Source organism: Cimex lectularius, unplaced genomic scaffold (genome assembly GCF_000648675.2).
Source record: "Cimex lectularius strain Harlan isolate CLEC.00 unplaced genomic scaffold, Clec_2.1 scaffold34, whole genome shotgun sequence".
Lineage (NCBI taxonomy): Eukaryota > Metazoa > Arthropoda > Insecta > Hemiptera > Cimicidae > Cimex > Cimex lectularius.
The window spans coordinates 204486-220940 of NW_019392635.1; the positions used below are offsets into that span (position 1 = coordinate 204486).

Here is a 16455-nt window from a genome sequence, read left to right on the forward strand (position 1 = left end):
TAAGATAGTAAGCAATAACAAAAATATTTTATTATCAAAACAGAGAGGAACGACATTCAATGAAAGGACCGTTAAAAGGGAAAATTTGCCACTCGTGAAAGTCCATTTTCCATGAACTTCTAACAATCTGTAGAAAATTTATGACTAGAAAAGTTGATGTTTAATTGACTCTTAAGTCAGTTATTTTGTTATCGAGAAATTCAAGATCTTCCAGCCGATAAGCGGTATCGTAGTTTTCACTATTGGATGTTTTAAGGCTGTCATCTTCGTTGTTCATCTCTTTCACGAGTCCAAAAGCTTCAGCTAGGCGCACCTGATTTGGCTTCCATCCAGATCGATCTATTTCAAAAAAGGTGTCAGACAGACCAGAAAGTTGCTCTAAAACGTCTGCAAAATTATACCAAAATCAACTACACTTTCATGCAATTAAATTTTACACATTAATTATACAATTTAGCTTAAATGGAGATACTGATGTTGATTTACTAATACAGTTCTAACATGCACCCTAATTATTAGTAATAAATTTAAATGAATTATATGTTTTGTCTAAGGTCTTGGTTGAGTTGAAAAAGCCAGTGTCACAGAGGGATTTGAACCCCCAACCTTTGACTCAATACATCGCTACTTTTTTTGATATCGATCAACTCAGACACCACCTCCTTATCTTAAATTATTAAATTAAAAAGGATGTAGGTTGAGTGAGGAGTCGGTGTCTAAGTAGACTGAAGTCGCCATAGTTCACGTGGTTTGAGCAGCAGCATATTGACCCGAAGGTCGTGGGTTCAAATCCCATACATGACACTAGCTTTTTCATCTCAACCAAGACTAGATAAAAGTAGAATCAATTTAAATAATTAATACAGCCAGTCAATTATAACTACTAAATACATATATGGATAAGTATAAATATTACTTTATCATAATAAATAGATGTAATTTTTCATAGGGATACAGAAGGAACTTACAATTTTTCTTAAGATAACAACGAAAAAGAAATAAAACTAATGAACAGTACGAACAATGGACAAACAAATACATGCACAAGTATTCTATCAATTTATAACGACCTAGAACAAAATAATAAATAAATTATGTAAAAACAAATTATTAACATACCTGTAACATTGTAAGAAGAATATTTATCAATTTTAGGTTGGCAAGGTGTAAACTTGCTTGGAGTTTTTGCAAACAATGTTAGTTTCCTTGGAGTTTCTGCTACTCGGATGAGATACGGTTCGAGGGAATTCATATTCGTATCTGATCCAGTATTATCATCCATGACTTGGTTCCTTAAGCCTAAAGCATAAATGGAATTTATGAAATTATAATTGCATATGGAAATGTAATATCCTAAGCAACCCTAAAATAAATTGTGAAATTTTTTCTTGAGGTCTGCAGAGGGATGGGCACGTAGTTTGGTCATTTCCGATCACAATGGTCTGCCTACCTCATTACTTCGGCCTGTTAGATGCATCATACAAACCCACAACTGAAAATGGCAAAAAGATAAAATTCATCTGACAGACCAAAACATTGTATGGCAGGCAGATGAAACTGATTAGAAATGACCAATTGCCAAATACAACTATAATAAGTCTTTCATTTAAAATTTAATTATTTTGCAGAACTATAATATAAGTAAATATACCTCTTGATGCAGAGCTGAAGGAAAATGAAAAACTGTTAGTAATATTTAGTGCTTGTGTTATTTTGTTTACACAAAACAATATTAATTCTATTTCTGCAACTAAATTCTGCATGCTGGGTTGATTGAAAAGATTCACTTGTATTTTGTATTGCAGTGTGAACAATGCTGAAACAACATGTGTATGTAACAACCAAAATAATCTCTAAACAATTATCGAAATAATACATTTTTCAAGTTCGTTCGATGCTTCCTTTATTTTCGGATCGTCTTGAACTAACCGATCGTCGGTCGTGTGCAGGTGTTTAATCAGCCTAAAACACCTGAAGAGGAATGTTTCTGCATCCTTTTTATTGTAAATACCGTCCAAAATGCTGTCTTTAATCTGTTGAGATAAGGTGGTCAAATCGTCGTGGACGACTTGAGCAAAAGCGGATGAGTCGACAATGTTGTCGAGTAGCCCTTGAAGTGTTTTGAGCTCCTTTTGACTCTCCTCGGCGAGAAATTTGAAGAAATTTCGCTTAACAATGCTAGTCGAATCCATGTAAAATGCTGTCGCAGTCGGCACAAAATAATTCTCGATGAACTCTAAACTTGCAAGGCAGCATTGGACCTTCAGCTTCACTACAAATTTAAAAAAAATCATCATTATAAATAAATAACTAATAAATTTAAAATGATGACTGTGATGTTTTCTTTTAAATATAATTATGATGACTAAATTTTTCCAAGCTCAACTTGGGGAAGTCAGTGGCTGCAATGGTTTAGGCATTGACACGGCGCTCATCACTGAAAGGTAAAGGTGCTGGGTTCGAATCCAGTGGCCCTGCATTTGAACCCGACATACTTACAAAGAGGCTTTTTTTCAAAAACACCGGTACTCTCTTCTATTGTGGAGGAGTGAACCACCCACAGAATACTATAATACAATAACTCGTAAATATTAGAAATATTAGACCGTGCTTACTGTTAAAACTTTCTGTGCAGGCAACGGCAAAATTGCCAATCGTCTGAATTTGATCGCAATAATGGTCCATTTGAATAATATCAGCATTCAAGTCACTTGGCTGTCTTGGCGTCAATTTTTTACCCAGACATTTGGTTGTAAATGTTTTAATGGGTGCACATGATTCTGACATTACCTGAAAAATTACAACGCAATCAAATGCAACATTCAAACTTTTTCTATAAAAAAATAATCCTAGTAAAATTATTCAAGAACATAAATAACCCAGTTAAAAAAAGTATTAAATTGAAAAACATTCTAAAATAATGAACAAAACTCACATGAAGATACATCCTTAATACCGCAGTGTTTACTTTCCTTTCAAGATTTTCCAGGGAAGAAAGTAACAATTCTTTTTTTAAGCTTTTAATTGTTAGTTTCTCTTTGTTTGACCTCATTGCTGAGAACTTAACTAAAACCTATTAAAAAAATGTCAGTCAAGAGTAATGTTATAAATTGGAAGATCCTTCATCAGCATATACATACATTTTTACAACTGACGGCTATCTCTTGATAATCTGTATTTGATGACAGTTTTGCGATGGTCAAGGACTGACATAAAAGGTCGTCGAGTAGATTTTTGAAGCGATCGTCAATCGGCTCATCATTTTGAATGTGATTTATCGCGTAGTCCATCGAACTGACAAAAATCCCGCTCGGCTCCCTGTCAGAATCGCACGAGCTGCCGCGAAAAACCCTTAAGACTTCGAGGAGACACCAACGTATCTTTTCAGTCAGGAACTCCATGATTTCCTATTAATTAATTATTATTATTATTATTATTCAAGTAATACAGAAATGTAAAAATATCTTCTTACCCTAAATGATGGATTAACGCCATTGTTCGTAACAACCGATATGAGCAAAGGGAGTGTTTTGTTTAACTGACTCGCACATAGTTTAGTCTTGTTGTTGAAAGGTTTGAACTCTTTTGATTTCTTGTGTCGTTTTATCTCATCAATGGCATCAGGCAAAATTTTGACAAGTGTCTAAACAAACCCATAGCACAAAAAAATATTGTTATTAAACAGTACTATTTCATAAAATAAAATAATTCGGTTGTTACATAGTACAATTTAATAAAATTTAAGTCATACAAATTGAACTGCTTTCTCAAAAAGTTTATTGATAAGAAACACTAGTTCTTACACTATATTTTTCTTTCCAGATGTGGTGGAATTTCTTTCTTTACAACTGTTTTTTTCCTAATTGATTGATTAAACATACAGGGTGAGTTTAACTTCTGTTCGTCCCTCATAATTTTTTATAAGTGCATTTTTTGGGAAAAGCCCTGAGACACTTAAACTTTTATTTTTTTGTCGTCTCTCATGCACTAAAAACTTTGGATCTAACTCTAAAGGATAACATGATAAGAATAGGAGAACAGATACTCATCAACACATATTTTTTAAAGGCTTTGTACGCTGAATTTACTGGTGCAAATGGCTTTTAATTTCGAGCAAGCTATTTTGTTATTTGTCAAAAAGTATTTCTGAGCATTGAGAGCCAATTTATTATCTTTTAATTGAATGGTAATAAATTAATTGATTTTGGTACTAAAATAAAAAAATTTGCAACAATTTCCTCAAAAAACATCAGATAACAGTATGCTTTGTAAGAGCTCATTAAAGTGCGATTCAGCTTTGTACAAATTTCGGTCCAATTTTCCTAATATCAAAATCATCTCTACTTTTTCTACTAATGTATTTTTATGTACATAGTACAACAGAACATTTTTATGAAATCGAACAACATAAAAATTAAACTTTAGTGTGATGGTTTTTGAGATAAATGGTAACTATGGATTAAAACATTTCAATAAATGTTTTGGGGGATAACTCAAAAGCCTCAAGTGTTGACAAAACAATTTTTATTCATATTTTGTTTGCCAAAAATGAATTCCTTTAAATTTGTATATATGGACTAAAATTTGCACTAGGCTGAATCGCACTCTAATGAGCTACATCCAGTGTCCTAAATCAACATTATTTGCAAAAATTGTTGTGAAGTTTGAAAACGTGAAATAATTAAGTTACTATCAATTAAAATGAAAAATAAATAAATTGGTTGTTGGTGGTAGGAGTGATTTTGTTTTTCTAAAAAAAGTTTACACGCCTCAGTGTTTTCCTAAAAAGACCCAATAAAAAAAATATAGGGGGGGAACTGAAGTTAAACTCACCTTGCTCATTATTGCAAAACTCAAATAAATCTTATTTAACTGATTGATAATGTATTTAATAACAATATGTAAACAGATCATCCAAGAGAGCAAAATTTTTTTAAAGGTATGCAATTATCTTTCATCGTTAACAATTCCATAATCATCATGAAGAAATCATCATCATTACTAACGACTACAACCCATCAATAATGGGTCACTACAAAACTATCTAACTATTATGAAACATCTTTAATATCATCCAACCATTTGTAAGAACCCATCTCCAAATTATTCACAAAAATTCTAAATCAGAATTTATAACAACTCTTAACTATTCCATACTGTTCCTAGAACCATTAACAACCATTAATTACCAATTGTCAAATTCTGTCCATTCCTATAAACACAACCAAAGTTAAATTAGGCAGGTCAAGCTGAACATAAGATCTGGAGAAAGGTGGAGTTAGAAAGTCAGCCAGACAAAAATAATTTTCCTTGTAAAATTGACCGTAAAAATGATTGGAGATCTGATTGACGCAAGGCATCTTTAACAATTAGGAAAAAATTGGCTTTGCTCGATTACCCACTTAGTGGTAAGTTAAATTTGTGAATATAACAAAAATGTTTGAATAAATCAAATCAGTAGATCAATACTGAAAAATAAATAAAAAGTAATGTAAATATCTTTTGAAAAATAGAGGGATCAACATGTTTGCTTCTGGTAATGTGGGGATTGAAGATGAACCACTGTCTCGTAAACCTTCTGAGAGACAACAAATTGCTTGTCAAGTATTCAACGTAAACGATGAAACCATTCTCTCCACTTTACATCATGTTGGGAAGACGTGAGAAGAACAAGTGTGTTCCTCATAAACTGACCGACAGTAACAAACTTCAGGCTCTAAACATTTGCCTTTGTTTTCAGAGCCCCAATGAGATATTTTTTATTGATTTTCACATGCAATGAAAAATGGATCCTGTGCAGTAACACAATTAGATACCATTGGCTGTCATCAAACAAACTTGTTTTGAAGCGAATATATTCACCAACAAAAGTTAAGATTTGAACCATTTTTGAGCGTATGCTCACTTGTTTCTCAAGATCTTGGTTGAGATGAAAAAGGTAATACATTTTATCTAAGGTCTTGGTTGAGATGAAAAAGCTAATGTCATGAGCAGGATTCGAACCAACAACCTTCGGCTCAATACACCGCTGCTGTAACCTCTTGAGGTATCATGACTTCAATCCAGTCAAACCTTACATAAAAATTATAATAAATACAGTCAATTATGACTAATAAATTTATATATATCATATATTATACCATCATTTAACTAAATCCACTACCTTGGGCTTTACATAAATAGCAGATTTACATGGAACCCACATACAAGATTAAAATGACAAGAACTTAAACCCATTTGTGAAGGATCTTTTTTGTTGGCATCAGTTTTATACCCCAACCATATCAATTCAATTTTTTTTTTAATATAATTTTTATATCCTTTTATTTTATTTTTTCTAATAAGTTTACAAATGTGCCGTACACCTCCACTGATTGAGACTTTATGTATTCTAGTGGCTTATTGTTAATATTTGACTTTACATTCTGAAACCTTTCATCCTGTTGCTGAATATACTTAGGACACGCCATTATGATGTGCTACAGTTTCCTCCACGCCACTTGTCCTCCTTCAAATTGATGATTTTCTTTAGATATGTTTTACATAGTCCGTCATTAGATTTTAACCTATGGACTATCCTGCACGTTTTTTTATTAACACTGCTTCCTAAAAACCAAGCTTGCAATGATAGTTGGGGAAAATCCCTTTATAGACCAAACCCTTTCCTATTTCCTCATACGAATGTTGCCATCCCTCCATATTCCGTTTTTTCGCTACACAATACAAATCCAAATATGGGAGCCTAATGTATAAACTTCTTCTGCTTGATTTAGCCTCCTACGTAAGCAGGCTCTTCTTCTCATTACCAATTATTTGGAGATCGTGAGATGGGGTCTGGTGTGACGTAGATTTAGAAAAAATAGGTTTTCTTTATCGTGCCAATGTTTCGATCTTTATTGAGATCATCTTAAGGGCCTGGGATTTATAAACATTGTTTAAATTATACAAATACATGTAGGATGTGAAAAAATGAATTTATATAATGTTAGAAATTCATTTTTTTCGTGACCTATCTTAACCCATCCAAATAAATAAGAAAGAGTTCCATCACTGGATGATTTCTCACCACTGCCTCTGGCCTGACAGATCTGTCAGATTTGTCTATAACTATACTATTTGCACAAAGCATATTTTGTAAAGATAGCAATAAACAAAAATTAATTTAAAAAATTAAAAAAAAAATTTAACTGACAGAGCTGAATAAATTGTCAGTTCACCAGCGGTAAGCTTAGGCCAAAAAAGCTGTAACAATATGCACTTCATAAAATTTATTATTGTAAAGTATTACTCATTTTTGCAAATAATGAATTCTATTTTGAAATTTGTTTATTAAAAAATTAAGCAGGGATAAAACGAACTCACTTGAACTTGTTTGTAAATATTGTCGGAGAGAACTTGCCTCTCCATCGCCTCAAGCTGCGTAAGCACCTTTTCTATAGCTGGAAAAGACATGGTATTTCAGTTGTCAACAACTGGAAAAATAAATTTTTGATTCAACGAAGACAACTGACAACGGATGGAAAGGAAATGTCAAAATTCAAAACGACCGTTACAAAAGGTTTCAACCAGTCAGGTTGACGTATTTTACTACCTTAAACAATAATAAAACAATAATAAAAAAAATGATCTTTTTATTTATATTTCACCTTTGAAAACAATAAAAAAATGTATATAATTTTATAATAGTTTTAAAAATAAGATCTTTAGCTGATTTATTTTTGTTGAAAAAAAATACACAGTGTCAAAATACAATTTAACCCTAATTTAAAAATATATCTACAAATCGTAATTTTTGATATCAGTATTTACATGAGAAAGTACGGTGAATTTTTAAAACTTTTTTTCCAAATGGGGGTTGAAAAAAGGGGTGAATATTTAAAAGGTTCAACAGGTGGAGGGGAACAGGTAGTGGACAGGTCCTTTTGAACTTTTTTTTTTTCTGTTGGTCCTGTTGAATTTTGATGTCCACCCTCACTGAGGTCTTTCATCAGCCCTTTGTTTTCACCGTTGTTTACATCGATTAATCAATTCTAATGTTTTATGCGAATTTTATAAAATGTAGGTCTTTATTGTGCTTAAATAACGTCTTGTATTTATTTTAATGTTTCTGTTTTTGTGTTTTTTTATCACGAAAAGATGGAATCGGACAGTTTAAACGAGATCGAGTCGGGGGACCTGGTGTTCCTCGACAACAACCAACTCACCCAACTGCAAAGGTATTTCTCATTAAAATATATATATAAAAACATAAACTATATTTAAAATGTAAATGTAATATATATAATATATTTTACCAGCCTGACGAATTGTTTGGAGTTAGACCCGATTCTGGAACAAGAATCACCCCCACAGTTAAGTTGCGTTACGGTAAGTATTTTTGTTATTGTAATTTTGTGGTAGTTAGATGATGAAGCTGCAGCTTGCACTGTCCAATCTTCGCTAGTTTGGTCTATCAACTCACCATCTTCGCTGCCAGACCAAATCACAAATTTATCAATAAAATAAAACAAAGAAGCGTGTGTATCATTGCTATTTGTTCATGTTAAATAAAATTTGTATGGTAAGTAGTTTGTATGGTATAACTGCTGTCTTTTAGGTATTTTCTTTTCAAAAATTTGCCACGGTTCACTTGACTATTTTTATTAATTTATTAATAAGGAGTATTAACAGCTTTTTTCACTCACAAATACTCTTGATCAAGGAATGATCTTGAAGAAGACTTATCCAAGATCATCATCCTTAATCTAGTTTTTGTTACAAATATATTTGGGAGAGATAATACACTGATGGACAAAATAAGTTTGATTGTAAAAATAAGATATTTAAAACGAAAATGTTTATCACCTAATTCTAAAACAAAAAATTATTGAGTAAAAAGCAAAAAAAAAATGTTTAAAAAAACACTTCTCCTTGAATACCGACTATTTCAACTTCTGCCATGAATTTCGTCCATTAAAAGCCTTTGCATTCCTTGGAAAAGATTTCTGGCAAAATCTTGAAGAATTTCCCATTCACTGTTTCCTACTATTCTTATAAGTAAAGGAAATAAACAAATGATAATTTATTGTTTATTTTGACTATAATAGCTCGTAATCACCTGTAACTGTAGTAAAAAGGTAATGGAGTTAATTTAAAATTGAGTGCATTAAATTTCTCCATCAGTGTATAAGAGATTCATTATAATATATATATATATATATCATCCCCCTTCTCAAATCCTTACATTCTATTTAATCCATCTGTCAAAAACCTAGGGAACGTATTTGATTCTGCAAACCCCACATTTCCCAAATGTACCATCCCTGCTTCTCTACCTCCACCCTCTGCCAATTCCGTCGTGCAAACCAACTCTTCCCAATCAGCACCTGTAAACTCGTGATCTCCCCTCCCCCTTGTGGTACCCCGCTTTGATTATGGTTGTATGGTCTACAGTGTGCTACCTAAGCAGACTCAAGAGATACGAATACACGGACTGCTTTCGTCGGTTCATATTTAGCTCCCCAAAGACACTGGGTATGTCTTTTTTGTATATCATAGAGTAATTTGCTTGTGGGTTGAGGGTTCTTAGGACAGGCTTAATATGTTCTGAATCAAATTTTTCTAGTGGCTTCACATTTGAAACTACTATCAACCGTGGCTTTCAGTTTCATTCCATTCTATTCTTATAGTGTAGTACATCAGTACAGTAAAACCTTCATTATTTATTTATTACATCAACGCAAGTAGCCAATTTTAAAACAGTACACATACTCAAAGTATGTGGAATTACACAGCTTTAATTTTGACCAGAGATGAACAGAATAAGTCCAGATCACTATTTAAGTTCTTTAGTACATATTCTAGGAATGGGATCATTTTTTAGGTAGTTTGTTTTATTTAATGGTATAAAGAACAGAGGAGTGAATCTGATCCTTTTATCTGGTAGATTAAAGGATATCTTCTCCAACAATTCAGGGCAACTAATATTCCTTAAAAGTTTTACAAGAAAAACAATATCAATTGATGATCTACGATCTTCTAATGAACTAATGTTCAGTACATTTCTGAGAGTTTCATATGATATCCAACTAGAATTTAGACCAAGTTTGTAAGAACAGTATTTAAGAAATTTATTTTGATCAGATTTAAGTCTATATATGTAAGTGTGATAATAAGGTGACCACACAGTTAAACTCTAAGATTGGCCTTATCAGAGTAAAAAACAATATTTTTAGGCAAAATATACTATAAAAATCCTGTGTATTTCTTTTCAAGAAACCAAGTAGTTTCAAACACGTATTTACAATAGATTCAATATGCAGGCTAAAAGAAAGAGAGAAATAAAAAATTACACCTAGGTCTTTGATTGTATTCTACATCACAGTTATTATATTTAAATTGTAATGGACTAAGTTTCTTATGATAATGAACAACATTGCATTTATCAATATTTTGAGTCATATAATTTAGATCACACCACCTGACTAGATTAATCATGTCTTGTAACATTTCCCAGTCTTCAATAGATTTTATTATTTTAAATACTTCGAGATCGTCCGCGAACAACTTAAATTGACTATTGGTAAAACACTTAACAATATCATTAATAAATATATTAAATAATAAAGGCGACATGTGGCCACCTTGTGGAACACCAGAGGTAACAGATATAGGTTCTGATTCCATATTATCTATCTTTACAATTTGAGTTCTGTTAATCAGAAAATCTCTCAACAATTCCAGCAGGCCACCATGAATACCAATCGCTTCTAGCTTAGAGCAGAGAAGTGCATGGTTAACTGTATAAAAAGCTTTGCTGAAGTCAGTGTAAATGACAATACCACACAATCTTGGGTAATGGTAGAGAAGGCGGTTCACGGAAAATCAGAATTTATTTTTTTAATGCTTTAATTAAAAGGTGAATTATTAAGACACATATTACTTTTATTAATTTGTATCTAATTGAAAAAAACTTTTATTCAAGTCCTTGTTTTAGTCGGCCGTTGGATAATCAATTGCTAATTTTAAACTTATGTTGAGGTGAGCGGCCACTGAAGAAAAGTCCAAAAGTTTTGAACGAAGCATTTGGACTTTTATTCAATTTTTTCTCTCACAAAATTGAATTTTTTTTTCTCCAAAAAATCAAATCAAAAAACAGTCTACACAGCGATGTTGACAAAGAGATACTAAAGGCCTATGACACTGATTCGATTTCAAAAATACCTCCAACACCCTACAACAAGCTTCGAAAGCGCGGTAGAAGTGCATCATTGCGTCTGTAAATGGGGAAGGGTTTATTGCATTATTCCAGAACGATGGTCATAAAGAATGTGTCCAGTTTAAACAGGCTGGTGGGAGTTTCATAGGAACATGACAAAAGACGGTGTTGAAAACTATACCTATATACATAGTATATGTATGGCCCAGACATTGAACCGCAGATAATGGAGGTTTTACTATAATTTTTTTTTTCTACTTCATTTAAGCATTTTATCACTTGCCCTGGTTGCACTAGTTGTAAATTTCATTTTTAAAAAAATTCTTCCTCGCACTGTAGATTGGGTCATTCTTGTGTGTTCTTATTGTAACCTTGTAACTTTACATATAAACCTTGCCAGAAGTAAAGGGCTTTTTATCACTGCCATTGACTCTTTATAACAGAAGTATTATAATTTGATTAAAAGTTGGTATGCCCATTGAAGGTTTATTGAAGGGCCTACTTACCTTGTAGATGTGCCTTTTTTATCTTTTTGCCAAGTCTATTTTCTGATACCCTGACATTTTGTATGTAGATCCTTGTAGTGCTTGATTTTTTTTCACATATTTAATTTAATTAAAACAAACTGGCTATTCCTGCCATATTTCTTAGATTACAAAGCATATTTATAAATGATTAAATATCTTCATACAGCATTAGGAAAATTATTTGTTTATTTTTGTTATTAATTTTGAACTGTTTTTGATTGTCTGCAAATAGAATTGAACTTTTTACTTTCTACATTGCACACTCACATGAAGGTGTGAAGAGGCTCATGTAAGCCTGACAGGGCAAATAGACTAAAATTTGTCTTCAAAAAAGTAATATATGTACATGATTGTTTTTATTATTGTTTATGTCAACAAATTACAAAAAAAATCTTATAAGATTTATTTTGTTTATTTATAATTTTTTTCTGATTGAATTTAGCTGGATGATGAACCTTTGTGCACCTTAAAATCTAATGGGTTTTCCAATTTTAATGACATATCTATTCAACCTGGGTAAGTCAGATTTGTTTTTACAAAATATAATGTTTAAATATAATAATTTGTTTTCTTCTTCTAAGGAATCTGGAAAATATTGGCTTTCCAAACCATGAATTTATCATACAAACTGCAAATCTTAATGTAAGTCTGTGGTGTTACAAAGAAAACAATCATTTGTTTACTTTAACTTTTTCAGGATATGTCAATTAGCTTACCCTCAACCGGAATCCTCCCATCACAAGATGTGTACGAAGGCCCATATGGCTTTAGAATCTCATTAGACGACCTAGGGAGAGCAGGAAATGTGCGTGATGTGTCAATTGTCACTATGAAATCACAATTTATAACTTTGTTTTCTCTAATTTTAGTATTCAAAAAAATTAAACCAAGTTTTTATACACATGAATAATGTTTTGATAGTCCAGTTCAAGACCTCAATATCAATGGATGGTAGATTTTTTATAAGAGCGCTTATGATGTACTCAGGCAGTGAATTTAACAGTGAACCCGTGACCAGGTGCAATTTACACGCCGTTCTTGACGATCCCCATTTGGAAGGTGAAATTACATTTTAAGTAACCTCTTAATAAATATTTAACAATATATACTTATAATTAAATGTTTTTTTATATTCTAGCACACAAAGAATTTGGTATATGCAAGTGCATGTATTATAATAATGCTAGGCATGTAATAAGATCAGAGCTACCAGATGCGTTTTATTGCTACGATCCAGAAAGTAAGAGACACAGCGTGCTCACAAATGTTGCAAGGCCACAACCTGGTGCAGATTCATTTTCTGTCCCTTATATCTTTAAATGCAAGACAAGCTGCAATTCCATGCAAAGGAGGCCTGTGAACATAGTGTTTACACTAGAAAATGAACTGTATGTTAATTAAATTCACTAATTTCGTGGTCCACTTGACCAATTAAATCATTACAATTAATTAAGGTTTTTAGTTGAGATGAAAAAAAGTTAATTTAGTTGATGTCCGAGTGGATCGAGGTCACGATAGCTCAGGTGGTAGAGCAGCAGCGTATCTAGTCGAAGGTCGTGGGTTCGAATCCCTCTCGTGCCATTAACTTTTTTTCATCTCAACTAAAAACCTTAATTAATTGTATGTTAATTGTTGTAAATTTGTTTTATAAATGAGATGTAATTATAATATTACTATTTTAGATTTGAAGTTCAAGGCAGGAGTATTTTAAAAATCACTATAAGCAGCTGCCCAAAACGGGACAAAAAAATCCATGAGGGAAAGGGATCCAGTGACAACTCTCATAAAATTAAAAAGGCCATCAAGGTAGAAACTAAGAAAATTAACAAGGTAAAGTTATGTTCATTTGGGAATGAATTTTATTAAATTGTTGAATGTGGAGTACGAGTGGCCATTTTCCCTTTTTTGTAAGTGTGAAAGACAAGTTTAAATTTAATTTCTAGATTATTTGGAGATAGTGAGATGCGGGCAGATGTGACAGGTTTAGAAAAACATTTTCTTTATCGTGCCAACGTTTTGATCAAATACATGTAAGATGTATATTTGTATAATTTAAATAATGTTTATAAATACCAGGCACTGAAGATGATCTCAATAAAGATCGAAACAAAAGACGATGGCACAATAAAGAAAATGTTTTTCTATACCTATATCACACCAGACCACATCTCACGATCCCCCAAATGATCATTAACTAACAGTCACTAAACACCACACATTTATTTCTAGAAATATTTTAAGAAAGTAAAATATGCAAATGAATTGAAATGGCTTCAGGGCCACCTTTAGCTTGAGAATAATTTTGGATTAAAAAAAAAAAAGTGTGAATTAACGGAACAAATACAGTGAAACCCCCATAATAGGCACCCGTTTACAGCGACCTTTTACAGACAATTTTTGCAAAGTTAACGAAAAAATTTTCTCTTCTCTGTAACGGAACCTCTCCATACCAGTTGCTTACAATCTCATCAGTCCCGATCAGGGTAAATCACCCACCTAAAACAGAACGCCTAATTCCTGCAAATTTCATCAAAATTCGTGTAATGGTTTCTGAGGTACAGTTGTGTATGGGATTTTATGTTTGTGCATGCGCAGGCGATACCGTTGATCCAATTGGGCTGAAATTCATAGGAGACTATCTAGAAACCAATCCGCACAATCTCTGAAAATGTCATAAAAATTGGCCATGTGGTTTCGAAGTTTTGCTGGTATTGGAATTGACCAGAGACAGACAGACATGGAACCAGATTTGATCAAAAAGGTCTGAAATACAACATGCTAGTGGAAATTTTGATTTTGGGGTGAAAAAAATTTGGTTTACCTTTCTTTGGTGGGTCGGAAGCAAAAATTATTTTAAACCCCTCCTGAGCGGACAAAAACGCTCATTTCTATTATGTTCGTTATAGAGGGGTTTCATTGTATTATAAACAATTATTAGCTGTTCACTACAAAAAGTTGTTTATTATTAATTTAATTTTAAGAAAACTAATATATTTTTATTTATGCAATGAATGAATTTTCACAATTACTTATACTTTTAAGAAGGAAATGTTCCCCAAGCTGCCTTCAACTGAAAATTTCTTGAGTCAAGATCATTCTGATAGCCTTTATGGTTTTAATGTGTTTTTAAACAACAAAGGGAAATCATTTCATGTAAGTAATCATTGTTTTGTTCTCAATTTCAAAATGAACTCTGTGCTTTTCTTTATCCTTTTAGTATTCGGAGCTGTCAAATAAAGTTTTTATAAGTATGAATAGTGTTCTGATGGTTAACTTCAGGATGCACAGACCAACGAATAAAAGATTATTTATCAGAGCTGTGATGAAGTATTCAGACAGTGAACATGCGAGTGAACCTGTCGACAGGTGTTTGTACCATAAGTCGGTTGATGATCCACATTTAGAAGGTGATGTTAGAGTTAACATTATATGCTCTCACCATTCAATTTTTTTTTTTTTTTTTTTCTGATTTCAGCTCATGGTGATAATTCCTGCAACTGTAACTGTTATAACAACGCAGGCCATGTAATTGCGTGCAATTTACCCGAATCTGTTTATTGTTACGACCAAGGGAACAAGAGGCATAGCGTGATCGTCTCTGTTCCTTCGGCGCAACCCGGCACAGATTCGTTTTCCATCCCTTACATATTTAGATGTCTTACAACATGTCCTTCCATACAGAGGAGGCCAGTTAATGTTGTCTTTCTCCTTGAAGATGAATGGTAACATTAACATTTTAATTTTGAAAAATTTTAACTATGATTTTTTTTTCTTCTTTGTCTTAAGGTGTGAAGTACTAGGGAAAAAGATTTTACAAGTGAAAATCTGTGCGAGTCCCAAACGTGATATGCGAAGTCATGAGGCTAGTTATATGAAGGAAGCGAATAATGCTGCCATGTTGTGCCCAAAGGCACCAAAAAGAGTCATGTCTGAAACAGAACGGCATCAGATGAAAAAAATAAAAACAGAATCTGCGTCTGACAATAGTGTAAGTTATAGTTTTTTAAGCATTAAAGGGTTTTGTCTTATTTATTCAACTAGTTTTGTTTTATTTATTTTTATTGTTTATAGAACGAAGAATTTGTTCTAACATTTGCCAAAAATGTCAACTCTTTACTTCAGACTCTAGACAAATATCAAGAAAAGGACATGCTCAATAGCCAGCATGAAAAGATGGTAATCACTGAGCAGCTCAACTTGGACAAAACTCGTGTCAAAGAAAATTTGGCATTTTTTAAGAATCTTTTATAACTTGTATTATCTGTCTATCTCAAGGTTTCTTACCTGTGCTGTGCCATGTTTTGATATAAACAATTTTCATTTATTGTCATTTTACTTAAGGAATATGTTAGACTTATTATTTTGTTTTTTTAAACAAATTACTTTTGTACTGTTGTTTTATATAAATTAATTTTGTACCGTTTTGTACTACAAAAAATAAAAAAAAATATTTGTAATAGTTTTCAGTTGTAAATTATGAAATTTGCTCTTTACAGATCATTTTAGTCTGCCTATTATGCTGAGTCGTGTTAGGCATTTTGTCATCTTCATCATGTTTGACAATCAAAAGGTGGATATATATAGACCACATTGATCACCAAATTGGAGGTTCATCACCCTGCAGGCCCACAACACATAGAAAATCTCACAATAAATTATTGTATTCATTTTTTTTTTTTTTTCAAAAGTAAACATTGCTTACTGTAAAATGAGACGTGCCACACAATGTTT

At 32.4% G+C, this 16455-nt stretch overlaps 2 protein-coding genes across 3 annotated transcripts; one reads left to right on the forward strand and one right to left on the reverse strand.

The window, feature by feature from the left end:
- Positions 1-8: 8 nt before the first annotated feature.
- On the reverse strand, positions 9-7578 carry LOC106661819. Of its 2 annotated transcripts, none has more exons than XM_014385484.2 (9): positions 7363-7578; positions 3473-3643; positions 3141-3407; positions 2936-3073; positions 2616-2790; positions 1877-2272; positions 1652-1816; positions 1120-1299; positions 9-339 (listed from the first exon to the last, which is right to left on the reverse strand). In XM_014385484.2, the coding sequence occupies exons 1-9, from the start codon at positions 7450-7452 to the stop codon at positions 161-163; spliced, it is 1761 nt and encodes a 586-aa protein (XP_014240970.1). In that variant the 5' UTR covers positions 7453-7578; the 3' UTR covers positions 9-160. The 2 variants fall into 2 exon arrangements, with proteins under 2 accessions (XP_014240970.1, XP_014240969.1); XM_014385483.2 differs by having other exon boundaries at positions 9-387.
- Positions 7579-7840: 262 nt separating this feature from the next.
- On the forward strand, positions 7841-16102 carry LOC106661944. Its single transcript, XM_014385712.2, has 14 exons — positions 7841-8058; positions 8137-8216; positions 8298-8367; positions 12167-12240; positions 12306-12366; positions 12422-12529; positions 12594-12783; positions 12863-13112; positions 13407-13554; positions 14767-14877; positions 14942-15131; positions 15200-15446; positions 15511-15712; positions 15796-16102. Exons 2-14 carry the CDS (start codon positions 8137-8139, stop codon positions 15973-15975), a joined length of 1911 nt encoding a protein of 636 aa, XP_014241198.1. The 5' UTR covers positions 7841-8058; the 3' UTR covers positions 15976-16102.
- The last annotated feature ends 353 nt before the right edge of the window (positions 16103-16455 follow it).